Here is a 24,219-nt window from a genome sequence, read left to right as displayed (position 1 = left end):
GCTGCTGTCCAAGGCCCAAAGCCATTGGAGCAGAGCTCTGCAAGCCCCTCACAGCCTCAGGGTCTCACTCTTCTCCTCTCATCCCCCTTCTACCACCACAGGGCCTGTTCAGCTGTAAAGTAAAACATAACCCACCTGAAAAGAGCTAAAATTTCAAGCAAAAGCTTGATCCAAGTCACACCCACCCACATCCCTCCTGTGGGAAGCAAAGGACACAGTAATAAAGAAGATTCAGAAGTGTAATTAAAGAACTTTTTTAGTCTTCAGGGATTTAATTTAAACAGACACATCTACTATGCTCTCAACATATCTACAGCAAAGTTTACAGCCACTTTGTATCTGTTTGGTTCTCCCCAAATGGCTGAACCTCGAGCCATCATCTTCTTTTTCCTCAGATTTGTTACTTTGTCGTTGTTGCAGTAAATTCCACGCTGCAGCAGCTGGGATTCTGTACACAGACAGCAAATACCTAACACCAGCACAAAACTCCCAGCCCTGGCATTTCAAATTGTACAGGAAAAAAAAAAATCAAGACTGATGCAGCAGCTATGTCCAAATAGCAGTTCCAGATGCTGGGCCAGCAGTGCACTCATCACTTGAACAGGCAGTAGTGAACAGACACAGCTCACACAGTCACACAGTGCAGCTGTGACAAAACACAGGCAGTGCTGGGAGAAAACCTCACCCCCTCCCACAACCACAGCATTGCCCAAGGCTTCAGCAAAGCACACATGAGACACCAAAAATGCTGTACAGTGCAATTTTAAATGAGATCCTATGCAACAGGGACAATAGTGCACATCAAAACCAGCGCCACATTCAAGACTTAATCGATACAATCAAAATATTGAAGGTACATATTTCATATTTCCCTTATGAAAACTGTGCAAGTTAGTTCCTTTTCCCTTCTTTTTTTTTTTTTTTTTTGGTGAATGGCAGAGTGTCCTCCCCAAATTTTGTGGACTGACCCCCAAAATTTGGAGATGGGGCTTTCCGTGTCCAGCTTGTTACACAAAGTGTGTGTGCAAAAGAGCAGGAGCGCGGTGGCAGCGAGGGCGTAAGGCAGTGGCACAGGGAGGAGCCAGAGCTGGGCACTGCCCCCAGCTCAGGAATTCACAGGGAATCTGCAAACTGGGGCAGGAATCCCCCTCTGAGGGAGCAAACCCATCCCTGGTATTAAATATGTGATTTGATAGGGGAGGCAAGCAGCAAAGCAGAGAATGGGAGAGAGCTGCTGTGAATCTGGAGCCTGGGAGGCACTGGAATGGAAAAGTTCCAAGGGAATGTGGCAGCAGCGTGGCAGGACAGCTCTGGGAAGTGTCCTGTCCCTGGAGAACCCACACCACCACACATCTTGGCCCCACTGCATCTCCTGCCAGCCCTCCCAGGCCTGTGCCACAGAGCTTGGGCAGGGACACGGTGCTGCAGGGCCCAGAAATGTGGAACAACCTGCAGGGGCTGCTCAGAAGGACACCAGCACTGCCCCAAGGATTCATTTCCAGGATCCACGCTCCCAAGGCACACACACAGTGCTTGGGTGTGCATTCAACACAAGTGGAGGCTGAAATTGATGCCAGCTCAGAGGGAATGTGCTGCCTTTTGTTGGCTGTCACAGCTGGTTTCCCAATTTCCTCAGAAGCCTGCAGTTTGCAGGAGAGGCTGGAGCAGCCAGGCAATTAGATCCAAAAAAAACCTCTCTGCTTCTCTATTATTTAGCTCAATCTATAATTACTGTGTTAGGGAATTGCATAACCTTTAGGAGTGTTTTATGTATAGTCTATTACAGGGAAAATAGTGCCTTCTGAATCCTTCCCATCTGGCTGGGGATAATGGATTTCAGATGGAGAAATTCTGAATGGGGTCGGGAAACACCACCCAGGCAGGTGCAGATCCCAAAGACATCATTTCAAGGGGTGTACAATCATTTTAAGGGACTGTATGAGCAACATACCCAGAGGAATCACCAGGTTTGGAGGAGGGAACAGCCCAATTCTGCCTCCCCTGTGATGCAGAACAGATCCCCAGCCACCCTGAGCAGCATTCCCTGTGTCAGACTGGATCCAGGGAACAAAGCTCCAAACCTAAAAAGAAATTGGCATTGCAAGCAGGGAGAATCACTCTTCTGCCTTAAGTGAGGAGTGTTTTAAAAGGGATCTTATTTTTTAAGCCAGAGGACTTCAGGGCTAAGTTGAGCTCAAGCAAGAAGGAAATAATTAAGGAAATAAGGACTGAACAAAAGGCATTAAGGTAGCACTTGATCATTATCACATAATTTTATATCATTTCCTTGGTTATAGAATTTTCTTAGACTGTATTTAGTGGCTACATGATTTTTGCAGGTTCCTGCCCAGCTACTTCTACAACTAAAGATCCTGCATTTTCACACATATCTATGTGAAGTGGCTTTTAGATAAAGGCAGCTTCATTCCATAAACTTGGAAGCTCAGCAGTTTCCAGAGGCATCCCACCACTGACCTACTGCAGCTCTGTTCATTCCAGCAGAACCAGGCTAACAGGAAGCTCTTTTCTGGATAATCCCAGCCACATGTACTGCTGTTAATTCAACTTTTCTCAGTCCTGTGGAGCTACCCAGGAAATCAAGCTGAAAAAATGCCTCAGGGAGTATTTCAGACCTACCCCTACCTGTCTTTTTAAAGGAGGAAAAAAAAATCACAAGAGAGAATTCTGATTTTATAAAAAAGCAGATTGAAGCCGCAGAAATGGAAAGAGCAGCTACAAAATACAAAGTTAAATGGTAAAAAGCTTATCCCTAAAGTCTTTAAGCAGTTTTAGCAGCTACAAATCATCTAAACTCTTAGTATTTTTTTTGTAGTGTGATGGCCCCTTCATCTGCAGCAGATCTGTGAGGTCACCTGAACTTCCAGCTTCTGCTTTTGAGGTTTCACAAGATGGGCATAAGAGCACAAGAAGGAAAAGCACATCAGGTGCAACAGAAGTGTTTTGTTGAGTTGTAAATAAAGTGTTGCTCTTGCACCCTGGCAATGCTGTGAACCTGGCCAGGTGTCCAAACCCAGCCAGGGCGGTTGGAATTTCCAAGAAGGCAGCTTGGCTCTGGTTTAAAGGACAGCTCTGAGCCCTGTTCTGCAAGTGGACACCCCCACCAACTACTAAACCTTTTTGTTCTCCAGGTAGAATAAAAAAAAAGTTTGTTCCTCCTTAGGAGATCATTGTCCATAAGGGACAATTCCACCTGAAGGTCATGGCTTAAACATTAGCAGCAGAATCCCTCCTTCAATTCTGTATTGCACTGAAATGTCTTGCTCTGGTTTGGTATTCAACTCCCTGCTCCCGAGCCAATGCTGAACACAAAAACCCAAGTGTGAGATGTGAAGGCTACTGAGAGTATTGTGTAGACTGGCAGAACCTGTAATTTGATTTTAACCATTTCTAGATTTCCTAGGAAATTAAAGAACTAAGCTGCCTTACTTACTCTTGGAGAGAAAAGGTGCTTCCAGACAAAATGCCTTTACCTATCTATATAGAAGTCTGTATTTCAATCCTGTGAGTGTTCAACAAAACCAGAAAAAGTCTAAAATAAAGTGGAGACATCCTGTCTCTTGGCCCATCCTGGTCATCCACACAGTTGGAGGTAAAGAGTTCCAGCTTCTGCTGACACTGTACCCAATTCTGAGACAGAACAGCTGCCAAGAGGGGACATTGTGCCCAGCTGTGTCTTCTGTAAACAAAACAAAAACCCCTCCCCAAAAAGCAGGGAGGTTCATGGAGTGAGGGGTTCAGCAGTGGGAGGGTCAGCTGTACCCAAGGGCTCAGCAGAACATGCACTTTCCATGGTTCTTGAAAGCAAAGGGCTGAGGCAAAGCCCAGCTCAGGGCTCCTCCTCCTCCTCCTGCACCTCCCCATCCGTCTCCATCTCTGCCAGCTGCCGCCTCAGCACGTTCACCTTGGCCTGCAGCTCCTTGTTGTACTTGATAATGTTGATCCTTTCTTCCTCAGCTTCCTCCAGGAATCTGGAAGGTCTGTTCCAGCGTAGGAAGATACCTGGAAGCCCAGAGACACCCAGGTCACAAGGGATCCTTGAAACAAGGGGGAGTTCAGGAAGGTTGTTCACATTCCAGCAGCTCTCAAGTCACATTTTCTTCCCTTTCTCTCCCCCTCTAAATGGCTTCCCCCCCTCCTCTCCAAGCTCACCATCCTGTTACACAAGGTTAATAAAAGCAAAATGAAAAATGGGGGGGTTCATTCCTTATTTTCCTCAGACCACTCCATTTTCAGTCTCCACCCTGCCATGACAGCCTGCTTGTATCATGAACTCTTCAGCACCCATGGCATGGGGAAAGTTTCTGCATCAGGGAACCCGCTGCACGTGGATCCTCCAGAATGGTCAGCAATAAAGTCTGACCAAAAAAAAAAAAAGTCACAAAAGAGATATTGCCTGTAACAGGGAAAGCAAACTTGGCTCACCTTCCCAGAGCTGCAGGCTCTGTGGGGCCACAGAGGGCCAGATGACAAGGCTGTTGGCCTCATAAATAGGGTTCTGGAACCTGCTCAGCTCTTCAGGCCTGTTCACCCAGGACCAGAGGGACATGGTCTTCTGAGGCAGCTTCAGTTTAGCCCTAAGAAACCCACAGGAACAAATCAGTTTTATACACTTGGATCTGTAAGGCTCTTGTTGGAGCCACATAGACAAGGCCACAAGTTTTTCCATGTGCTACTCCCCCAGATAATTCAAGTTAATCCCTTCATCATCATGGCACAGGGTGTAAACATAAAGCAATTTACTCAGCCTGGCTGATTACAAATAGTTCAGAATAAAAGATGGGGAAATAACACTTGTAAGATGGCTGCCTGCTGCCCAGGTGAAGAATCAGTCACCTCCCCACTGTGGTTTGAGTGCCAGGTTTGGAAAGGATTCAGGCTCCTGTGTTAAGGTGGAGCTGAAAGGCGGGGCAGGGCTGCATCAGGGAAGGATGGAAATGGAAATCTTGAGCACATAAAAGCAGTTTCACTGCTGGAATGGGCACGTCTGACAGGTCCCTCTGGTGGCAGGAAGGAACTGAGCACACAGAGCAAGCAGTGCTGTCTTCCTGGGCAATCCCACCTCCAGCAGTTACAGGGATCCCTGTGCCTCAGATTCCAGCAAATCTCATTCTGCCTGCACTGGCAAATTGCACTGCCAGCCAGGCAGGACATTCAGCACTCCTGTGAATGCTTCAGACAGCACAAGCTTAACATCAGACTTAACCCCTGTCTGTGCTCCCAGGCTGATGTGCTCAGATGTGACAGGCAGGTTATTACACATAACATCCAATATTCCTCCAAATTTCAGCTCATTGGCTTCAAGTCTAACTTGGTTTTGCAGATGACTGGTTCAGCAGCCCTGCAGAAGGCAGCAGAGTCTCTTCTAAGCCCAGATTACTTTGAGGACAGAGAGGTTTACAGGAAGCTTAAAATTGCCTTCCTTCTCTGGAGGATCATTTCTTTTTCCCTTCCTGTCTAATCCAGCAGGAGACCCTCAGCCATGGCCTTACTGAAGCCAGGAGTCCTGAGGGCAGAATTGCCAAGCTCCAAAAAGGAATCTAAACCTCCTTGGCAGCTGTGGCCAGCTCCAGTCCTTCATCCTGTTTCTACTCCCAGGGGTGTTTCAGGACCACCAGGCTACAGAGTGACATTCCTCCCTCACAGTTCACATTTTCTTCCTGGTGAGGGACAGAATTGTCAGCTGTGGCCTTTGCCTGCCTCAGCCTCCTCCTCCAGGCCTGCATGGACAAGTCTGCTTCCCACAGCTGTGACTCACACCAAACTGCAGCTGGTTATTCTCTCATGGAAGAGTTTCTGGGTGAGAAATTAAATAAACTGGTGATGGGTGGAGATTTTTGGCCAGGTTGGACAGGGTTTGGAGCAGCCTGGCATAGTGGAAGTTATGGCAAGTGGAAGCCTATGGCGAGGGGCTGGAACAAGACGATCTTTAAGGTTTCTTCCAACCCAAACCATTCCATGATTCTTGGACCTTCTTTTAGTCAAATTCAGCCCAAGATTTAAAGGATTCAAGTCAAGCATCCTTACCAACCTTTCACTTTCATTGTTGCCCAGGAAGGTCCCAAACTGGGAAGCGTAGGCGTGCTCGAAGAGCAGGATGAGGAAATGCTCATTGAACTCAAAGGAGCAGGGGAACTGCCGGTGGATCTGCCACACACATTCCAGAAAGAGCAGGAACACAGGGGCCTCCCACTTCTGTTTGCTGTTGGAATAGGCTGACTGGGCACAGCGCTGCTGGAAAGGGTGGCCAGCCTGCAGGGAATCAGGGACAGCATCACACACCAAGCAATGGGATGGGAGGACACGTGGAAAAAACACTTTGGAGTGAGTTCTGTCCATGCAACTGCTCAGGACCAAGCTGTTAGAAAGCATTATCCCTCTGCTGCTGGGGCACTTCCAATCTTAGACTCAGTTTTGGGCTCCTCCTGACAAGAAAGACATCAAGGGGCTGGAGAGTGTCCAGAGAAGGGAACAGAGCTGGGGAAGGGGCTGGAGCACCAGGAGGGGCTGAGGGAGCTGGGAAAGGGGCTCAGCCTGCAGAAAAGGAGGCTCAGGGGGGACCTTGTGGCTCTGCACAACTCCCTGACAGGAGGGGACAGCCAGGGGGGTTGGGCTCTGCTCCCAGGGAACAGGGACGGGATAAGAGGGAATTGCCTCAAGCTGTGCCAGGGAAAGTTTAGATGGATATTAGGGAAAATTTCTTCATGGAAAGGGTTGTTCAGCCATGGCACAGCTGCCCAGGGCAATCCTGGAGTCCCCATCCCTGGAGGGATTAAAAAGCCATGTGGATGTGGCACTTGGGGACCTGGATGAGTGGTGGCCTTGGCAGTGCTGGGGGACAGTTGGACTTGACAGTCTTAAAGGTATTTTCCAGCCTAAATAGTTCTGTGATTCTATGACTGATTTCCCTGCCTTTCTCAGGCTGTGTTTGATCAGAGAACGTGAGCAGGAACAAGCTGAGGTGGGTGCACTGGAGGACCAGACTGCCAAGGTACAAAGAGCACAGGTCAGGTTTTGTGGTTTGGTCTGAACAATTTTCTCTAATGAGATGGAAGAGGTGCAGCCTGGTCCAGTGGAAGGTGTCCCTGCCCATGGCAGGAGGTTGGAATGAGAGGAGCTTTAAGGTCCCTTCCAACCCAAAACATTCTTGATAAGAGATGTTCACCCTGAGCACAGAGAACAGGCAGTTCCCAAAATCAAAAACCTGCCATGAGAGGCAGAGGCCCCAGCAGTGCCAGAGGACAAATGACTCAGGTAATGATGCTGCTCTTTAGGACAAAGGACACTCACACTCAGCAGGGCTGCAACAAGGCCCAACCTGCTGGCTGCCTCCCAGGCTATTTCCCAACTCCAGTGTGTCTGGAAGTGGTTGCTGCTCTGTCCAGGCCACTGTTGTTCTGTTGTTCCTTACCTGCAGCCACTCCCTCACTACAAGAGCCTCGAAGCCACGGATGGTCCTGCACCTTGGATCCAGGATGATCTGTGCCAGGGAAGTGACCTGGAGTGTAGAATCAGTTCCTTCACTGCCATGGACTAACACTGAAGCACCTTCCCTGGGAAAGGAAAAGGTGGGAAGGGATAAGAGTATGAATGAGCAGAACCTATCCCAATGGGTTCCATTACATCCCATGGGCACCAGTGCTGAGGATTTTCTGGCTCTTTACCACCACTGGATCCCACAGCCCCATCCCACCTGGATCTCACCTGGATCCCACATGGATCCTCATCCACAGTGACCTGAGCTCTGCATCACTAAAGGCTCCATGTCTTGCTGAGCAGTCTGGAACTCCAGATCCTTTCCCACATTGACAGAAGTGCACAGTGAGAGCTCCCTTGTGGTTCTCACTCTTTGGGATTAGCATCCCTTTGAGTTACAGCTTGAAAGTGCAACTCATCCCATTCTACCCCTGCCATGGGCAGGGACAACTTCCACTATCCCAGGTTGCTCCAAGCCTTGGACACTTCCATGGGTCCAGGGGCAGCCACAGCTCCTCTGAGCACCCTCTGCCAGGGCCTCACCACTGCTACAATACAGACTTTCTCCCTAATATTTAATCTAAACCTTCCTTCCCTACCTCATCTTCATCTATCTCTACACAAATTTTCTAACACTATTTTCCCCTTTTATCTTTCAGGCCTTTAAGATGTTGGAAGGTCTGTCCCAGCCATTCCCCCCCCGCCGGAAACTAAAACAGAACTCTCCTTGTCAGCCCAGCTCTGACCTCCAGGCTCTGAGTGAGACAGGTCAGGCACCTGGAACTGACTTACCATGGCTCCACATGGTAAACAGAAAAAGCAAAGCTGAGGTTAAAAATTATGAAATCAGCCACTGTCCCAACAAGCCCGAAGGGTTTCACCACTGATCTTTGCCATTACATGCTTGCAGGAAAGAAGTTCAGATAAAACTATTGATCCAGAGCAATCCTTTCCTGGCACAGCCAGTAATGAAACCAGCACTGTCAGAGCTTTTAAAAAGCACAGAGCTCCCACTTGAATGCAGCAGTGCTGTTTCACCACTGAGCCTGCATTTCAGCTGCTTGTGTGCCTGCAGAACACACTCCCAAGCTCCTATGAAAAGCCAGGTTTCCCCTAAATTTTGGGATGGGCTTTTCCCACCCAGAGTCACAGATAAAACCAATTTAGATTCCTGAATCTGGCCTTACAAACTTGGCAGCTGACAGCAAGCATTGGCTCTACAGCCAGAGGTGTGAGCATGAGTCAGCTGAGTCAGCAGCATTTGTGAAAGAAATATCAGGTTAAAAGAGGTCACAAGCACTTAGAAGGGATGAGCAGGATTGCCTGGATAGGGCTGTGGGGATAAAAATAAAGAGGGGAAAAGCACTGGACCAATTCCTGGGGAAAACAAGGAGATGACATTGTTTTAACCTCTGGAAATGAGGTGTGGGATTGGAAATTTGCAGCTGAAAAGAAAAAAAGATTTGCTAAAAAAAGAAAAAGACATCTCTGTGTCCCCTTTTCCATGGACCCATTTTAACCCAAAACTTCAATAAAACTCTCTAAATTAGCTTGGCTGCAACAGACACAGGAATATACCTTAAAACATGATCCAAAACCTTTTCTTAGCCCAGATTTCCTCCCTCCTCCTGATTTACTGGAGGAACATTCCTCCACCATGAGGAGACAGAATCCTCCATGGGTACAAGTGAGCCAAACCACGGTGGGCAGTTATTGATACTGCCAGAGGTATTTAGTGAGCAATCTGTAACCAGTGAATGAGCAACCCAAGATCTTCTGCAGGAGATGTACCTGTCAATGCACTGAGCAGCCAGACAAGCTGCAGTCAGCAGCTCCTTGATGTGAGTGAGCCAGTTGGAAGCTTCCAGTTTACTGAGCCAGCGGTCCATGTTGTGTGACTGGTCATTGCAAGCCTCCACCAGCTTGATGAAGCTCTCCTGCAGGATATGAAACCTTTGGGAAAAGGAGAACATTGTTGAAAGCACAAGCAGTAACACAGGAATGAGGACATGGATTATTTAGTGTTTGTATATTGTGTTTATTCATCCCCCTCTCTCTCTGATGCTGTAAATAATCAGCAACAAATGTAAGTTCACAAAAAATCTTTAGAAGCAAAACCAAACACTTCAGGTATTTGCCAGGAAATTCCTTATTTAACTGCTCAAGAGCTGGCCTACAGCTCCAGCAACATTACTTCATGTCTGTGTAAAAGGATTCCCATAAATTCAGGCTTTAAGAGAAGTTGAACACCACCAGACTAAAAGTTTGTTTATTTAGCAACTTGTCTCCAAATGACTGAACAATATTAGATGTCCAGAGAAAAGCACTGGATCACAGACTCATGGAATGGTTTGGGTTGGAAGGGAGCTTAAAGCTCATCACATTCCAACTCCCCACCATGGGCAGGAACACCTTCCACTATCCCAGGTTGCTCCAAGCCCCGTCCAACCTGGCCTTGGACACTTCCAGGGATCCAGGGGCAGCTACAGCTTCTCTGGACAAATCCTCTGGATAAGAGGAATGTGACAGTCACAGAACAAATCCTTCCCTGCAGAAGATTTCTGGCAAGGTACCTGCTCCTTCCTGTGCCAAGGGGAACACAGGAAGGCTGGAGTGTGGCTGAAGAGGGCCAGGAAAAGAAACAGCACAGGGAGATGCCTGATGGCTGAAACCTGCTGCAGGTTGCTCAGAACAAGGAACCAAACCAAAAATCCCCTTATCATGCACATATCCTGGTTTTGCCAGAGGGGGAACATGGCCCTGTTGCCAGGAACCACGATACACAACTCTTCCTACAGGAGCAAATCCTTTGTGGAGGTATCACTGCTCTGATGACCTCATGCAGCCAAGCTCAGGGGAAAGCCTGATTTCACCCACTGTTTTCGTGATACTTTTTGAAAAATCCCTTCACCAGGATTTCTTCTCCTGGCAAGATGAGAAGCCTCAGCTTCTCCCTGTTTTGTTGCTTTGGAATGTGATTTAGAGAATTGTTTACCTAGCATGTAAATTGTTTTTAATTAATGGCCAATCACAGCCAGTTGTGTCAGACTCTCTGAGTCTATCACAGGTTATCATGATTCTTTTCTAGCCTCCTGATGTATCTTTTCTCTATTCTTTTAAGTATAATTTTAGTATAACATTTTTAATATAATATAAAACATACAATATAACATAATGTAACATAACATAATGTAACATAACATATCATGTCATGTCATATAATATCATGTCAAATCATATCAAATATCATGTCATGCCATGTCAAATATCATGTCATGTCATATAATATCATGTCATATCATATCATGTCATGTCATATCATGTCATATCAAATATAATCTCATGTCATGTCATATATAATGTCAAATATGTCATGTCATGTCATATAATACCATGTCAAGTCATGTCAAATATCATGTCATGCCATGTCAAATATCATGTCATGCCATGTCATATATCATGTCATGCCATGTCATATAATATAATGTCATGTCATGTAAGTATCATGTCATGTCATATAATATAATGCCATATAAAATATCTCATGTAATATGTCATATATCATGTCAAATATGTCAAGTCATATCAAATATCATGTCATGCCATGTCAAATGTCATGTCATATAATATCATGTCATATCAAATATCATCTCATGTCATATGTCATCTATCATGTCAAATATGTCAAGTCATATCAAATATCATGTCATGCCATGTCAAATATCATGTAATGCCATGTCAAATATCATGCAATGCCATATAAAATACCATGTCATGTCAAATATCATGTAATGCCATGTCAAATATCATGTAATGCCATATAAAATATCATGTCATGTCAAATATCATGTCATGCCATGTCAAATATCATGTCATGTCATGTCATATATCATCATGTCAAATCAAATATGTCATGTCAAATATCAAATATCATATCATGTCAAATGTCATGTCATGTCATATAATATCATGTCATATAATATGTAATATCAAATATGTCATGTCATATCAAATATCATGTCATGTAATGTCATATAACATCATGTCATGTCAAGTCAAATATCCTGCCATGTCATATAATATCATATAATATAATGTCATATAAAATATGTAATGTCATATAATATCATGTCATATAAAATATCATGTCATGTCATATATCAAATGTCACATATTAAATGTCATATATCAAAAGTCATATATCATATCATAAAATAATAAATCAGCCTTCTGAGAACTTGGGGTCAATTCTCATCTCTCACCTCATCCTAAAACCCCTCAGCACCACAACAACCCACCTCTCGATGTATTTGTGGATCCTCCTCCACTGGGGGTAGTGCACTTCCTGCTCAAAGCCCCCTCCCTTGGCCCTGGCCTGCTGGGCCACGTTCAGAGGCCGGGTGTCGATGACGAAGCCGCGGCGGCCGGAGCGCAGCGTGGCGTTGATCAGCTTCTCGTCCTCCTTGCAGCGCCGCCCGTTGGTGCCTGTCAGGGGCTGGCTGCTCCTCAGCATCGCCTGGGGAGACACAAACCCATGCGTGAGGCACTGTGGAGAGAGTTCTGACTGAAAGGCACCAATGAGCTCCAAGCCTTGGCCTGAATCCTTCAGTTGTTTCAAGTTCTGTCACAGACACATTTCATGAAAAATCCTTTCGTTAGGATTTTTTATCCTGAGAAACTGAGAGGCCTCAGGAACAAAATGTAAACAATGGTTATCTGCTGCTGTGGAATGCAACAGGTGCATCTTTGATTGGTCTCACGTGGTTGTTTCTAATTAATGGCCAATCACAGTCCAGCTGGCTCAGACTCTCTGGTCAGTCACAAGATTTTATTATCATTCCTTTTCTTTTTCCTTTCCTTGCTAGCCTTCTGATGAAATCCTTTCTTCTAATCTTTTAGTATAGTTTTAATATATCATTTTTTTTCAATATAATATATATATATATCATAAAATAATAAATCAAGCCTTCTGAAACATGGGAGTCAACATTCTCATCTCTTCCCTCATCCTGGGACCCCTGTGAATCCACTACAAAGTTCTATCGCTCTCAAGGATTTAAAACTGAATTAGAAATTCTTGAATCCAACACCCATTTGGCTAGACAAGTTTTAAATGCCAGGCATCATCTTAGAGGCTGTATTCCTTCAGTTATGCCTCAAGTACAATCTTTGTGAACTACTGAGCTGCCTTCCTGCTGATGGCTCCTTCACAAACCCTGGCAGTGTTATAAATCCCTGGAATCGTTCACAGCCAGGCTGGATGAGGCCCTGAGCAGCCTGACCTGCTGAGAGGCATCCCTGCCCATGGCAGGGGGTTGGAACTAGATGGCCCCTAAGGATCCTTCTGACCAAAACCATTCTGTGATTCTATGAAAGCAACTTTTCCAGGATTTTCACTTTCAAGGCCAGTTCCCAACTCTGTTCTTAAAACACTCAAATTTCTCAAGTGTTAAAGGTGACATTCTTACCCCATGGATGGACTGATAAACCTCAAGTCCACAGACTGCTGAGCTGAGATTTCTCTTTAGCAAATGCCTTTCAATTCAGAAGCACCACAGCAGCTCAAATCATAATGAAAATGTCAGGGCAGCCTGTCAGCAACCCCAGCAACAGCTGAGAACTCAGAGCCAGGAGGGCAAAGAGAGTGACAGCATTACTGTCACAACTGCAACACTCTGAGCCAAATACTGTTGTACTCCTCACATGAAACATGCACAATGTTGAGAGATAACTGAGCAAAAATCTTCCTTCAATGGTTTTCAGCTGAGCTGAGAAAAAGCAAAAAGCACAACTCATGTGGAGTAGGTGGCTGGCTGCTTTTAAAGCAAAGAAAATCCCAAGGTACTCCTGAGTCAGACTAGACAGCTTCGAATTGAAGGTTTACAAATCTTGGCCTCAGGAGGTGAGAAGACATTAGAGCATTTGAGGAGACTGTATCAAGTTTAAAAACTGCAAGTTGGACATCCCAGCACCCTCAGAACTGGTTACATCAGCAAGAGACACAATTACCCAACACTTTCATAGAGTGCATTTCTTAATTACAATGTGTCAGTCACTGCATTAGATTCTGGCTTGTTAAAGTCTGCCGAGTTACCCTGCCAGGCTCAGAGAACAGATTGTTCTGATCCTCCTTGCAGTCACACAGCAGAAGCAGCCTTGGCTCTGCTGTCACCACGGCTGTGATGAGGGCCCAGCACTCACAGACAGGACAATGTGGCTCCTGCCATCCTTTCCATGAAAACTCTTGGCAGACACAGCCAGCCAGGGTGCCAGCAGTGGCTTTACAAGGCTCATCTTGTTCTTACTGCTGTAAGCAAACTGCTGCCATGCACATTCCCAACCAAGCAGATTAATGGCTATTTCCAGCATGGAGATCACTCATTCCATCATCCAGAACCAGGATCCAGGGGCAGCCACAGCTTCTCTGGGCACCCTGTGCCAAGGCCTCCTCACCCTCACAGGGAACAATTCCTTCCCAATATTCCATCTATCCCTGCCCTCTGGCAGTGGGAAGCCATTCCCTGTGTCCTGTCCCTCCACCCCTTGTCTCCAGTCCCTCTCCATCTCTTCTGGAGTTCCTTTAGGCCCTGGAAGGGGCTCTGAGGTCTTCCTGGAGCCCTCTCCAGGTGAGCAACCCCAGCTCTCCCAGCCTGGCTCCAGAGCAGAGGGGCTCCAGCCCTTGGAGCATCTCTGTGGTCTCCTCTGGACTCTCTCCAGGAGCTCCATGTCCTTATGTTGGGGACCCCAGGCAGGACATCACAAGGGCAAATTGCCGTCCCTTGACCTGTTGGTCCCTCTTTCATTCTCATGGATTTGTCACATCTGTGTTCTGCTTGTCCCACAGAAAATATTTATGTTTGAATTATTAATTCCAGGGAAGCACCCACCTCCACACAGCCTTTCTGATTCCAGGTGGCCAAAGGAAACAATTTCCACAAAAATATTTTGGTCAAATATGTGCCCTCAGAAGATCTGGACTACAGAAACTGGGGCAGCACTGGTTTAACCTGAACCCTGAAGGCACCTGTGAGCCCAGATGTTGTATTTTCATTGTCATACCAGCAAGAAACCAGGGAAAAAAAACCCCAACATTGCTGTAGCTTCCCCAAGGAAGCCAGAAAATAATCCAGCAGCTCTGTTACTTCCAGAGCATGAAATCAACAGATTCCCACACTTCCTTCAGGCAGAAGCACCCCTCAAAGCCAGCTCACCATCCCATTTTTCTTGTGGTAGTAGCTCAGCACTGGGAAGCGGCCGCCGTAGCGGAACAGGGCGACTTTGCGGAGCGCTTCATCGTCGATGGATTTGGGGACAATGACAACTGGAGGGTAGGAGGGACACACAGAGAAGTCCTTGTTCACGCAGCTCAGACGCCATTCATTGGTCTGAAAAACACCAGAACACAGCTTTGGGTCAGAAAAGACATTATATGGGAGGGGTAACAGGGAAGAAAGATTTCCATGCACAGGATGAAGCACACAGACAGAGTCGTGTTTGTGATCTGTTCCATTTGCACCACAAATTGTCCTTTAAGTAACCATTTACAGGGCTGTTGATTTTTCCAGCACATCCCTTGGTGCTCCTGCAATCATCTCCTTGCAGCAGCTCCCAGAAGCTCATTGCCCAGAGTGCAGATAAAGCTTGGAAGCAATGGAAGAATGAGCAGATGCCTCTGGATCTTGAGTAACAGTTCCCCCTTTGATTTATCACATCCTCAAACAGCACAAAATAAGCCCACGTGGGCAGATATGGGTGATACATGGGCAGATATGGGTGATACATGGGCAGATATGGGTGATTATGGCTTTAAATTGTTTCACAGGCACAGAAGACAGCAAGGGGAGACCCCCACAGTGAAATCTATTCCCACAACAAGAGGGGAAATAAGTTCATTTAGATACAGGCAATATGGGCCCAACCCTCCATCTGCGCTGAAAGAAAAGCTCACAAGACAAAGGTGGCCAAGAAAGGCAAAGAACTTCTACCCACTCCAGATGCTGAAGGTTAAAAATTCAATTTAAACATCTCCAGCTTTTCTGTGGTTTCAGCTACAGTTTTTTCTCTAAAGCACCTTCTGGAAGGGGCCCAGCAGCCAAGCACTGAGTGCACATTGCACATCAGGAGTTCTGTGATGTAACTGCTCCAGCTCCCAGCAGCCAAACCCTGGGAAAGAAGTGCTGAGTGTGGCACCTCACAGGCACTTGGCATGAGAATTCCAGCTACCTGATACCCAGGGTCACCCAGAGGCCTTGGCTCCAGCTCAGGGGAAAAAAGGTCAATGAGGAGCTTCTGCAGCAGGGAGAGACCTCAGAGATCCATCAAACCTCTGCTCATCTGAGTTCAAGGAAAGTTTGAGGCAGACAAAAAGGCAGAGGGATAAGGCAGCAGGACAAAGTGGGAGAAGAGCAAAACAGCTAAATTAGGCTGTGACAAAATACACAAAATCCACATCAATTCAGGTCTGCTGACTTAACGTGAATTAACTGGACATCTCTGATCAGAATTCCTCTCTTCCAGATCCTTACTACCCCTTGCCACACAGCTCCTGATTGCTACCTGCTTATAAAAATGCACCTGACTGGCTCACTGGTCCAGTGGAAAACTGGGATCAATTCAGGAATATCTTCTGGCAATGAGGCCTTTCCATCAGATGATCTGTCTCACTATTTCAGCAGAAGCAGCTCCAAGGCATGGGATGTGTGGCTTAGGAGACAGGGAAAATTGTCCTTTTTGGTGGCAGCCTAAAAAATATGCTGAAAAAAAATAAATATCAGCATCAAGAGGAGTAATTGCTGCCTGTTTGCAGCAGCCCAGCTGGACAGTTTTGCATCATCCATGCTATAACCTTATTTCATTATTCATTAGCCTCAAAACAGCTCCTCTGAACAGCTCCATTTTATAAAAAGCAGAGCTTCTCCCAGATGCAAAGTCAAATTGTCTTTGGCCATCGTGTTATGAGCAGAGATGAAAACTTCTGGGACACAAAAGGATGTGGCTGGTCACAGCTCCAGCTTTTAATGCACCAGCAATGGGATTTTTAACAGGGTTTTTAGGGTATCTGTTGGGTGTGCAGTTTGATTATAATGAAAAAGATATGGATGGATCTGGAATATCAATTTGATATTCCAGACATAGGATGTGGAAAAGGCAAAATCAGAACTCTGGGGAACTTGTGGGAGACTGGCTGTCCCTGGCATCACCAGTATGGAAGGGAATGGAGGAGCAGCACCTGGTTTATTCCCCACTCTGGTAATTTAACCCTGCTCTCCTCCCCATTTACAGCAGGCACAGAGATCCTGTTATGTCATCCCGGTGTAATTTCCACGACAAGGAGGAGGAGCCTGGCAGCACTTGGCACCATTTGTCTTCCCTCCAACAGCTCCTGCTGCAGAGATCCCATTAACCTCTGCACTGCCAGCTCCAGACTGCCCAAATCAACTCCTTCAGCTTTGGCCTGGCTGCAATTTGGAAGAAAAAAGGGTTATCAGTAACTGGAAGAGAGAGGCAGCAGCAGAGGACGCAGAAGGACTGCAGGGAAAGGGATGAAGGGAGACCTCACTTCCAACCAGGTAATTGTGCTGTGTGAAACTCAGGGAGTGCAAAGTGAACCCTTAATTTTCCCAGAAAGACATCTGAGCTTTTAGGAATCAAGAAAAGTTAAGGATAAAAGCAGCAAAGGGATGAGGGCTGAACAGAAAGGAGGGAGAATTCCAGAGGAAAAAAAAAAAAGAAAACAGCAATTTTTAAACCCAATGCAGGATCAACTCTTGGATTTCTACTTTTCTTGTCCTAATACTTGTTTATAGAGACATTGATTCCCAAAAGTCACATTGATTCCCAAAAGTCCAAGCTACTATTCCTCCTAAAACTGGAAATTGCCAGGAGAGGTCGTTTTCCACAAAATATTGGGAAACAAGTCAAGCTCTACCAAAAGGCCTTAAAAAAAAAGTCAAGAACCCAGCATGGATCTTGGGAGATGCTGCAAACCAGCAAAGCCAGAGGCCATTCCCAAGGAACAAGCCCTGCTGGGATCAGATTGTGCATGGACAAGGAGCAGAACAGATGTAAGGATTGATGCTTGTCTGAAAAGAGAAAAATATGGTTCACAATTACCATTTGACCTGAGCCCAAACTCAGAAAATTCTGATTTCTAAAAGGAGCTCTGACACGAAGATGAAGCACAACTGAGTTGTTCAGAACTGTGAGATCTTTCCTGCTAAAAAGGGAAAGAAAATAGAGAAAAAAAGGGAAGTGAAAGAAAAGAAAAGAAAAGAAAAGAAAAGAAAAGAAAAGAAAAGAAAAGAAAAGAAAAGAAAAGAAAAGAAAAGAAAGAGAAAAATTGGGGAAAAAAAAAAGAGAAAAAGGGGGGAAAGTAAAAAAAGTAAAAAAAAAGAGAAAAAGGGGGGAAAGTAAAAAAAGTAAAAAAAAGTAAAAAAAAGAGAAAAAGGGGAAAGAAAATAGAAAAAAGGGGGAAAAGAAAAAAGAGAGTAGAGGTAATGAAAAAGAACAAAGGAGGAAAAGAAAAGAGGAAAAAATAAAAGGAGAAAAAGGGGTAAAGAAAAGGAGAATTAAGTAAGTTATTTTCTTGGCAATAAAATATCTTTATGTTAATTATACTGGCAGTGTACAGACTTCTCAGGCCTCTTCACTTCATTTCAGGAAACTAAATTTGGAAGAAAAATTTTTGAATTTCCAGAGTTAGTTTCGGCATCCTGCAGTTCTGGAATTTGGCAGAAGAGAAACCTTTTGGCTCTCCTCTGACTGCTCAGAAAGAATATGACCCCCTGCACATACTCTGAATTCCACTCACCCCTCACTGTGCAGTGAAGAACACAAATTACAAACTATATTATCTAAATATTTAATATTTACCTAACTTTAAAAAAAAGTATTAACTTTTACACTGCACTTCGCTATTAGAGTGTTGGAAACAATTCTCCTGTAGCAGATAAATGTGGAATTAATAAATTACTAGAGCTGTAGGGTGGGTGAAATAGTTTTTGACTTGTTATCCTACTGGGGAAGGTACAGATCCAGATGGATGATTGAGCAGAGGCAGGAGGAACCTTTGGAATTCTGCTCATTTGACTTCTGGGAGAAAGATTTAAATCAGCCACGTCCTTGTTCCAGCCTGTCACATAGAGCAGTGTCTTTCCAGAACAAGAATTATTTGGTCAGTGAGACATTTATCTGTTTTTCAGGAGATATAAATCATTGGAAGGTGGCTTTTGACACCATTCTGTTCAAAATGTGAAGTTTTGGGTTAAAAGCCAAGAATTAATTAATCAACAGCTGTCAGACATGGAGATTTTAAAGGAACGAATGATTGCCCTGGAAATGTGGTGCTAAAAAGTAATGAGGTTTTTAAATGTAATTCTTACACAGAGAATATGTTCAGAAAGGCAAGAGTTTGACAAATGAAGATTTAAATCCCTAAAAAAACAAGGGAAAAAAAGCACATCAATGGATCCATGTGCTGGATATGATAACAGTTGGTCTGTCTTTGGATGGCAGAGGAAGATAAGACACATGAGAGTGCTTTAATTATGAGACAAAAATAGCAAGGCCTCTGAACCCCTGTAATGTTCTTCAATTTTCTGGTGATTTCATCAACTGAATTTGGTCAAGCTGATCACATTATTCAGTTGTTACTCATAGCCAGGAAATGATACAGGCTGCAGACAAGCTGGGCTGCAGAGAGGAAAAAAAAATAAATAAAATAAAATCAATGTTCTGGGATGCTGCACTAATGGATGTGGGCTCAGAAACCTGAGCTGTTGGAGCAAGAGCACAGACTGGATGTGAACAAAGACCTGGAACACAGAGATGCAAACCCAAGGAATCATTAAAACAGGTTTCTGCACCCAAGATAGTTCCCACTCTAGCAAATACAGCATCCTAAAAGGAAATTTGAGTAAGAGAAACAACAGGCAATGCCACAAGAACAATTCCTACCCAAAATAAAATCAGTGTGCTCAGCAGCACCTGGAAAAAGAGAACTGGAAAGTTTCCTGCTTTTTGAACCTCAAGAATATTTCCCCAGCATCAATTAAAGGAAAAAATGTTTCAAACTGGGCATCTTCATTGTCATCCTCCTAAAGAGTAATTTTTTTAAACCAGTGTGATTTCAATTAAGGGTTTGACAAAGATTCATCTCATTCTACTCCAGATCAAAGTTAAGAACAACAAAGCCAGGACAAAGGACTTCAATTTGTTCTTCCAATTAGAGAACCATCCCCAAAGGCCAAAAACATTTCCTACCTTTGTGATTTCCTGGAAAGGGCCTCAAACCTTCACTTGTACAAGGAGAAGGAGCAAACAAATGTCTGATGTCACAGAGGGAATATTTCAACAACACTCACTTCTCACCCAGGCACCAAATGGATTTTTAACCATCTGGGATTTCCAGTCCAGCCACTACTGGGTGAAACAGTTCACAGAACATCCAAGTGCCTGGGAAATCCCTCAAATCCCACTCACCACTGAGCTGAGGTGCTCAAACTCCTGTTCCAGCAGAAAGGAGGACCATCCATCCTCTAGGACCTCGAACATGGGCCGGTAGAAGAAGGGATACATGAGGGTGACTGAATCCAGGGTGGAAAGTGCCTGTGTGGACAAGAGAAATCATGGAATCACAGGTGGGGGCTGGAAGGAACCTTAAAGCTCATCCCATTCCACTCCTGTCATGGGCAGGGACACCTTCCTCTACCCTAGGCTGCTCCAAGCCCCGTCCAGCCTGGCTTTGAACACTTCCAGGGATGGGGAGTCCAAAACCTCTGGGAAATACCCACAACCCCATGTGAAATATTCCAGATTCTACTTTGCCTTTCAAAACATGAAAACATAACTGGAAAAAAAATAAGGCTGAGGGGAGCTCAAGACCTGCAGGTTTTCTGGCTGATGGCAACTACTCACCTCAATGGAGCTGGCAATGTTCAGACACTCCTCCATCCCTGGGATGTCCAGCTGGATAATCCTCAGGTCTTTGCATTTTATGACAATGGTGCCCAAGGAGCCCACGAACCTACAGCAAGACAGGAAAAAAGAGTCCCATAAAACACAGGATCCTCTAAGGCAGGAGAAGTGGCACAGCTCTTCCCATGAGGCAAATCTCCATGAGTGGCAATTTGTCTGCAGGGGAACCTTTCAAAAAAATAAAGAAACAAACACAACCCATTATTTTCTATTTGCAAGGTTGGTTTTATTTGCACCAAATATTTATTTGTGGCAGCGAGTGGAGGTGTTACATGACAAATATTACACTGCTGGGAGGGTGGGGAGGCCCTGGCACAGGGTGCCCAGAGAAGCTGGGGCTGCCCCAGGACCCCTGCAAGTGGCCAAGACCAGGTTGAAGATTGAGCATGGGAAGAAATTCCCTGAGTTTTCCACCCCTCTGCTCCTTTCCTCTCTCAGAAACACACAGGGAAATCAGGAGTAAATTTAATCAGCAACAAACTTCATCAGCACCCAGCAACTCCCCCATCATCCCAGGCTCTGTGCTTTTTTTAATCACTGCTGCCTGATTTCTCTAGTCTTGCTGGCAGAAAGGAACTCTGTTCTACCAGATTTCCTTAAAAGCCTTTACAAACAGGGAAAGGGTTTTGTAATTAATATAAAAATGAAGTATTATCATTTTTAGGACCAAGGTGAGGGAGCAGAAGACAATGACCAGGTGAGATGGGGCAAACACTCAGTGAGGGGCAATGGTGCAGGTAAAGCAGAAATGAGGGGGAAAGAGAAATTTCTAAACTGTCTGTACTAAAAGAGGAAGGGCACGAAAAAATATGGAGCTCTGCAGCTACAGCTGAGCTGTAGCACAAAAAGCACATTGCTAAAGGGTTATTGATTCCCATAATCAGCTGGGAAAGTGAGGGATAATGCTACTGAGCAGCAGGAGAAGATTTGGGGCTGAGCAAGTCCAGAGCCCAATTCTGCCACCAGTTTTGGAGGGTGACACAAAGGAAAGCCCTCCAGCAGTGCTCTGACATCCCTCTCTGTGCACAGTGCAGCATTTATAAAGTGCTTCAAGGGTGGATGAATCCACTGAGCAATGAACACAGAGCAAAAAGGGTTAAACACAAAAATTCTGACTCTCTACAGGACCAAAAAAACTTTCCTTGAGATGCAACATCAAACATGAATGTCCAAACAGAACACAGGAACCCTGCCCTGGGCCCTGAGAGGATCACTGAGGCTGGAAAAGGATCACTGAGTCTATGGGGATTTTTGGAAGGGATCTTGAATGAGTTAGAGATGGGACCTCTGGTTTGTTTTTGGTGATGTGATTTATTGTTATCTTCTACAAAGGGTGAGCTCAGCTCACATCTTTACTGCATGGTTCAGAACAAGAACCTTAGTTACAAGACCTTTTAAAGATTTATTGACCAATAAAACACTGCCAAAAAGGATATTTATGGTTTTGACCCAATCCTTAAATATTTCATCTTATGGACTCATGCTACAGTGGAAGCTTTCTTAGCCAATCATGTTCTGACACACAAACCTATAGTGCTGCATTTTAAACTCCTTGTTTAGCTCAGTAACTACTTTTATTTTCCTATATTTTAAACTCTAAACTTTCTTCTCCTTAGCTTGTCTCTGCTTTAAACTGTAAATCCACATTCTTTCTTCCAGCACCTCAGTTTGGGAGCCTTTCCCAAGGTCTCAGATCAAATCTTGGGTTTAATTCTAAGCTTTGGCTTACAGGCCCAAAGTTCTGAGAATTCCCAGCATTTTGGATTCCAGCAGAGTCCAACCTTGTCACCAGCCCAGAGCACCGAGAGCCACATTCAGCCCTTCCTGGGAGACCTTCAGGGATGGAGACTCCAAACCTCCCTGGGTATTTCAAGGGTTTAAATCTTCCTTTCTGTGGAGAAATTCCTTGTGATGCCCAACCTGAACCTCCCCTGGCACAGCTTAAGGCAAAGTCTGTGCCCAGAGCATCCTCCCTGCTCTCCACACCAGGATTTGGGACAGCTGAGGTGTCAGCCAGCCCTTCCCAACCACGAGGGGTGGGAGAAGGGACATCCCCAGCCAGAGGCTGTGTACAAATCACAAATGGGATGGGACTGATGTGGAACGTGCCTTGAGCTGTTTTGTTTTCCAGCATCAGTCTCATTCCATGGTTATGACAATGGGAAGATGATGTCAGCAGCTCACATCCCAGGCAGCATTTTATGCTGAAGAAGAACTTAATGTTACAACTCATTTATAAGTTTTTTGACCAATCACACAAAGCCAAAGCACACTGACAGTAGTTCTATCCATTGTTTTACCTTTGGTTAAAAAATGCTTGCTTATTTCAAACACAACACCTGCTTGTAAGCCTTAAAACACAATGCACAGAGCTCCATTATTAAGCTTCAAACTTCCTAATATCTTGCTAGATAAACTTTCCTGCAGCTTAGGGAGTTATTCTAGCCAAGCATTAATACAGAGACCATTGTTCTATTTGTTTTAGTTTTCTACATTTTAAATAATTTTTCTGCTGACCAATCTCATAGCTACTGCTCAGCTCTGATCACAGTTCTGGTGTCTCAGAGCTGCCTTTTGCAGCTTTCCCAAAACTCTCTGATTTTATGGATTCCCACACTTGGAGCTGTTTTATTTTCCAGCATCAGTCTCATTCCATGGTTATGACAATGGGAAGATGATGCCAGCAGCTCACATCCCAGGCAGCAGACCAAGAACTTAATGTTACAACTCACTTTATAAGTTTTTTACAATCACACAAAGCAAAAACATATTGACAGTAGTTCTATCCAACCACTATTAGTGCAGGTATCTTTGTTAAAACAATGAATTATTTTGCTTATTTTGAGTACAATACCTGCTTGTAAGCCTTAAAACACAATGAACAGAGCTCCATCATTAAGCTTAGAACTTCCTAGATAAACTTTTCTGTAGGTAAAGGAGTTACTCTAGACAATTGTTAATACACAGACGATTGTTCTATTTGTTTTAGTTTTCTACATTTTAAATAATTTTTCTGCTGACCAATCTCATGGCTACTGCTTAGCTCTGATCACAGTTCTGCTGTCTCTGAGCTGCCTTCTGCAGCTTTTCCCAAACTGATTTCATGGATTCCCCCAAGGCATTCCCTGACCTTTTCTCGATGGAGTCGATGTTGGAGTGCAGCAGCCACAGCTCCTCGGCGTTGTCGCGCCGCCGCGACGAGAAGATGAGGTGGTGGCCGGTCAGGCACAGCGTGCCCTCCACGGCCGGGTGGAACGGGCGGTGCAGCACCACGTTATCCGCCCGGGGCGTCTTGATCAGCTCGGCGAACTCCATGCTGGGCGGGGACGGCGGGGGAAACTCAACTCACCGGGAAAATTCACCGGGGAAACGGGGGGAGGGGGGGGGAGCCTCGGCAACACCGGCAGGAGGCCGGGAAAGCCGGGGAGGGCGTGCGCGGTGCCACCCGGGCAGGCGGGGGCATCACCCGCGGTGGCGGCGGCGGCTCCCCGGGCACCGGGAGGGAACCGCACAAGGCCCGCCGTTCTCCCGCAGGGCCGGACCGGGGCTGTCGGGAGGGCGGTACGGAGGGGAGCGGCGCGGGCAGAGGCTCGGTGCCGGTTCGGGGAAGGCCAGGGAGCCGCGGGAGGCGCGGGCCCCCCGAGATCCCCGGGATTCCCGGGAGCCGCCGGCGGAGCGGGATGGGCCGGAAGCGCCGGCCGGGAGCCTCCCGCGTCACGTGACGCGCACCGGGACCAATCCGCGCTCGGG

General features: G+C 45.6%; 1 protein-coding gene across 1 annotated transcript; it reads right to left on the bottom strand.

The window, feature by feature from the left end:
* Window positions 1-238: 238 nt before the first annotated feature.
* Window positions 239-24,219, bottom strand: MTMR9 (myotubularin related protein 9). The gene is made up of 10 exons (XM_054630643.2): window positions 23,600-24,219; window positions 20,410-20,518; window positions 19,975-20,100; window positions 14,706-14,879; window positions 11,793-12,010; window positions 9,286-9,447; window positions 7,430-7,571; window positions 6,050-6,270; window positions 4,444-4,595; window positions 239-4,020 (listed from the first exon to the last, which is right to left on the bottom strand). The coding sequence occupies exons 1-10, from the start codon at window positions 23,782-23,784 to the stop codon at window positions 3,848-3,850; spliced, it is 1,662 nt and encodes a 553-aa protein (XP_054486618.1). The 5' UTR covers window positions 23,785-24,219; the 3' UTR covers window positions 239-3,847.

The sequence above is a fragment of the Agelaius phoeniceus genome, chromosome 3 (genome assembly GCF_051311805.1).
Source record: "Agelaius phoeniceus isolate bAgePho1 chromosome 3, bAgePho1.hap1, whole genome shotgun sequence".
Lineage (NCBI taxonomy): Eukaryota > Metazoa > Chordata > Aves > Passeriformes > Icteridae > Agelaius > Agelaius phoeniceus.
The sequence above is the reverse complement of the archived record's forward strand: the minus strand, read 5'-3'. Positions and strand labels throughout refer to the sequence as shown.

Excerpts from the sequence above, each read along its gene's own strand:
- MTMR9 (XM_054630643.2), bottom strand. The coding sequence starts at position 23,784 with ATGGAGTTCGCCGAGCTGATCAAGACGCCCCGGGCGGATAACGTGGTG. Across the intron at positions 20,101-20,409 it reads ACATTGCCAGCTCCATTGAG|GCACTTTCCACCCTGGATTC; the intron begins GTGAGTAGTTGC and ends TTGTCCACACAG. Across the intron at positions 12,011-14,705 it reads ACCACAAGAAAAATGGGATG|GCGATGCTGAGGAGCAGCCA; the intron begins GTGAGCTGGCTT and ends GTGTCTCCCCAG.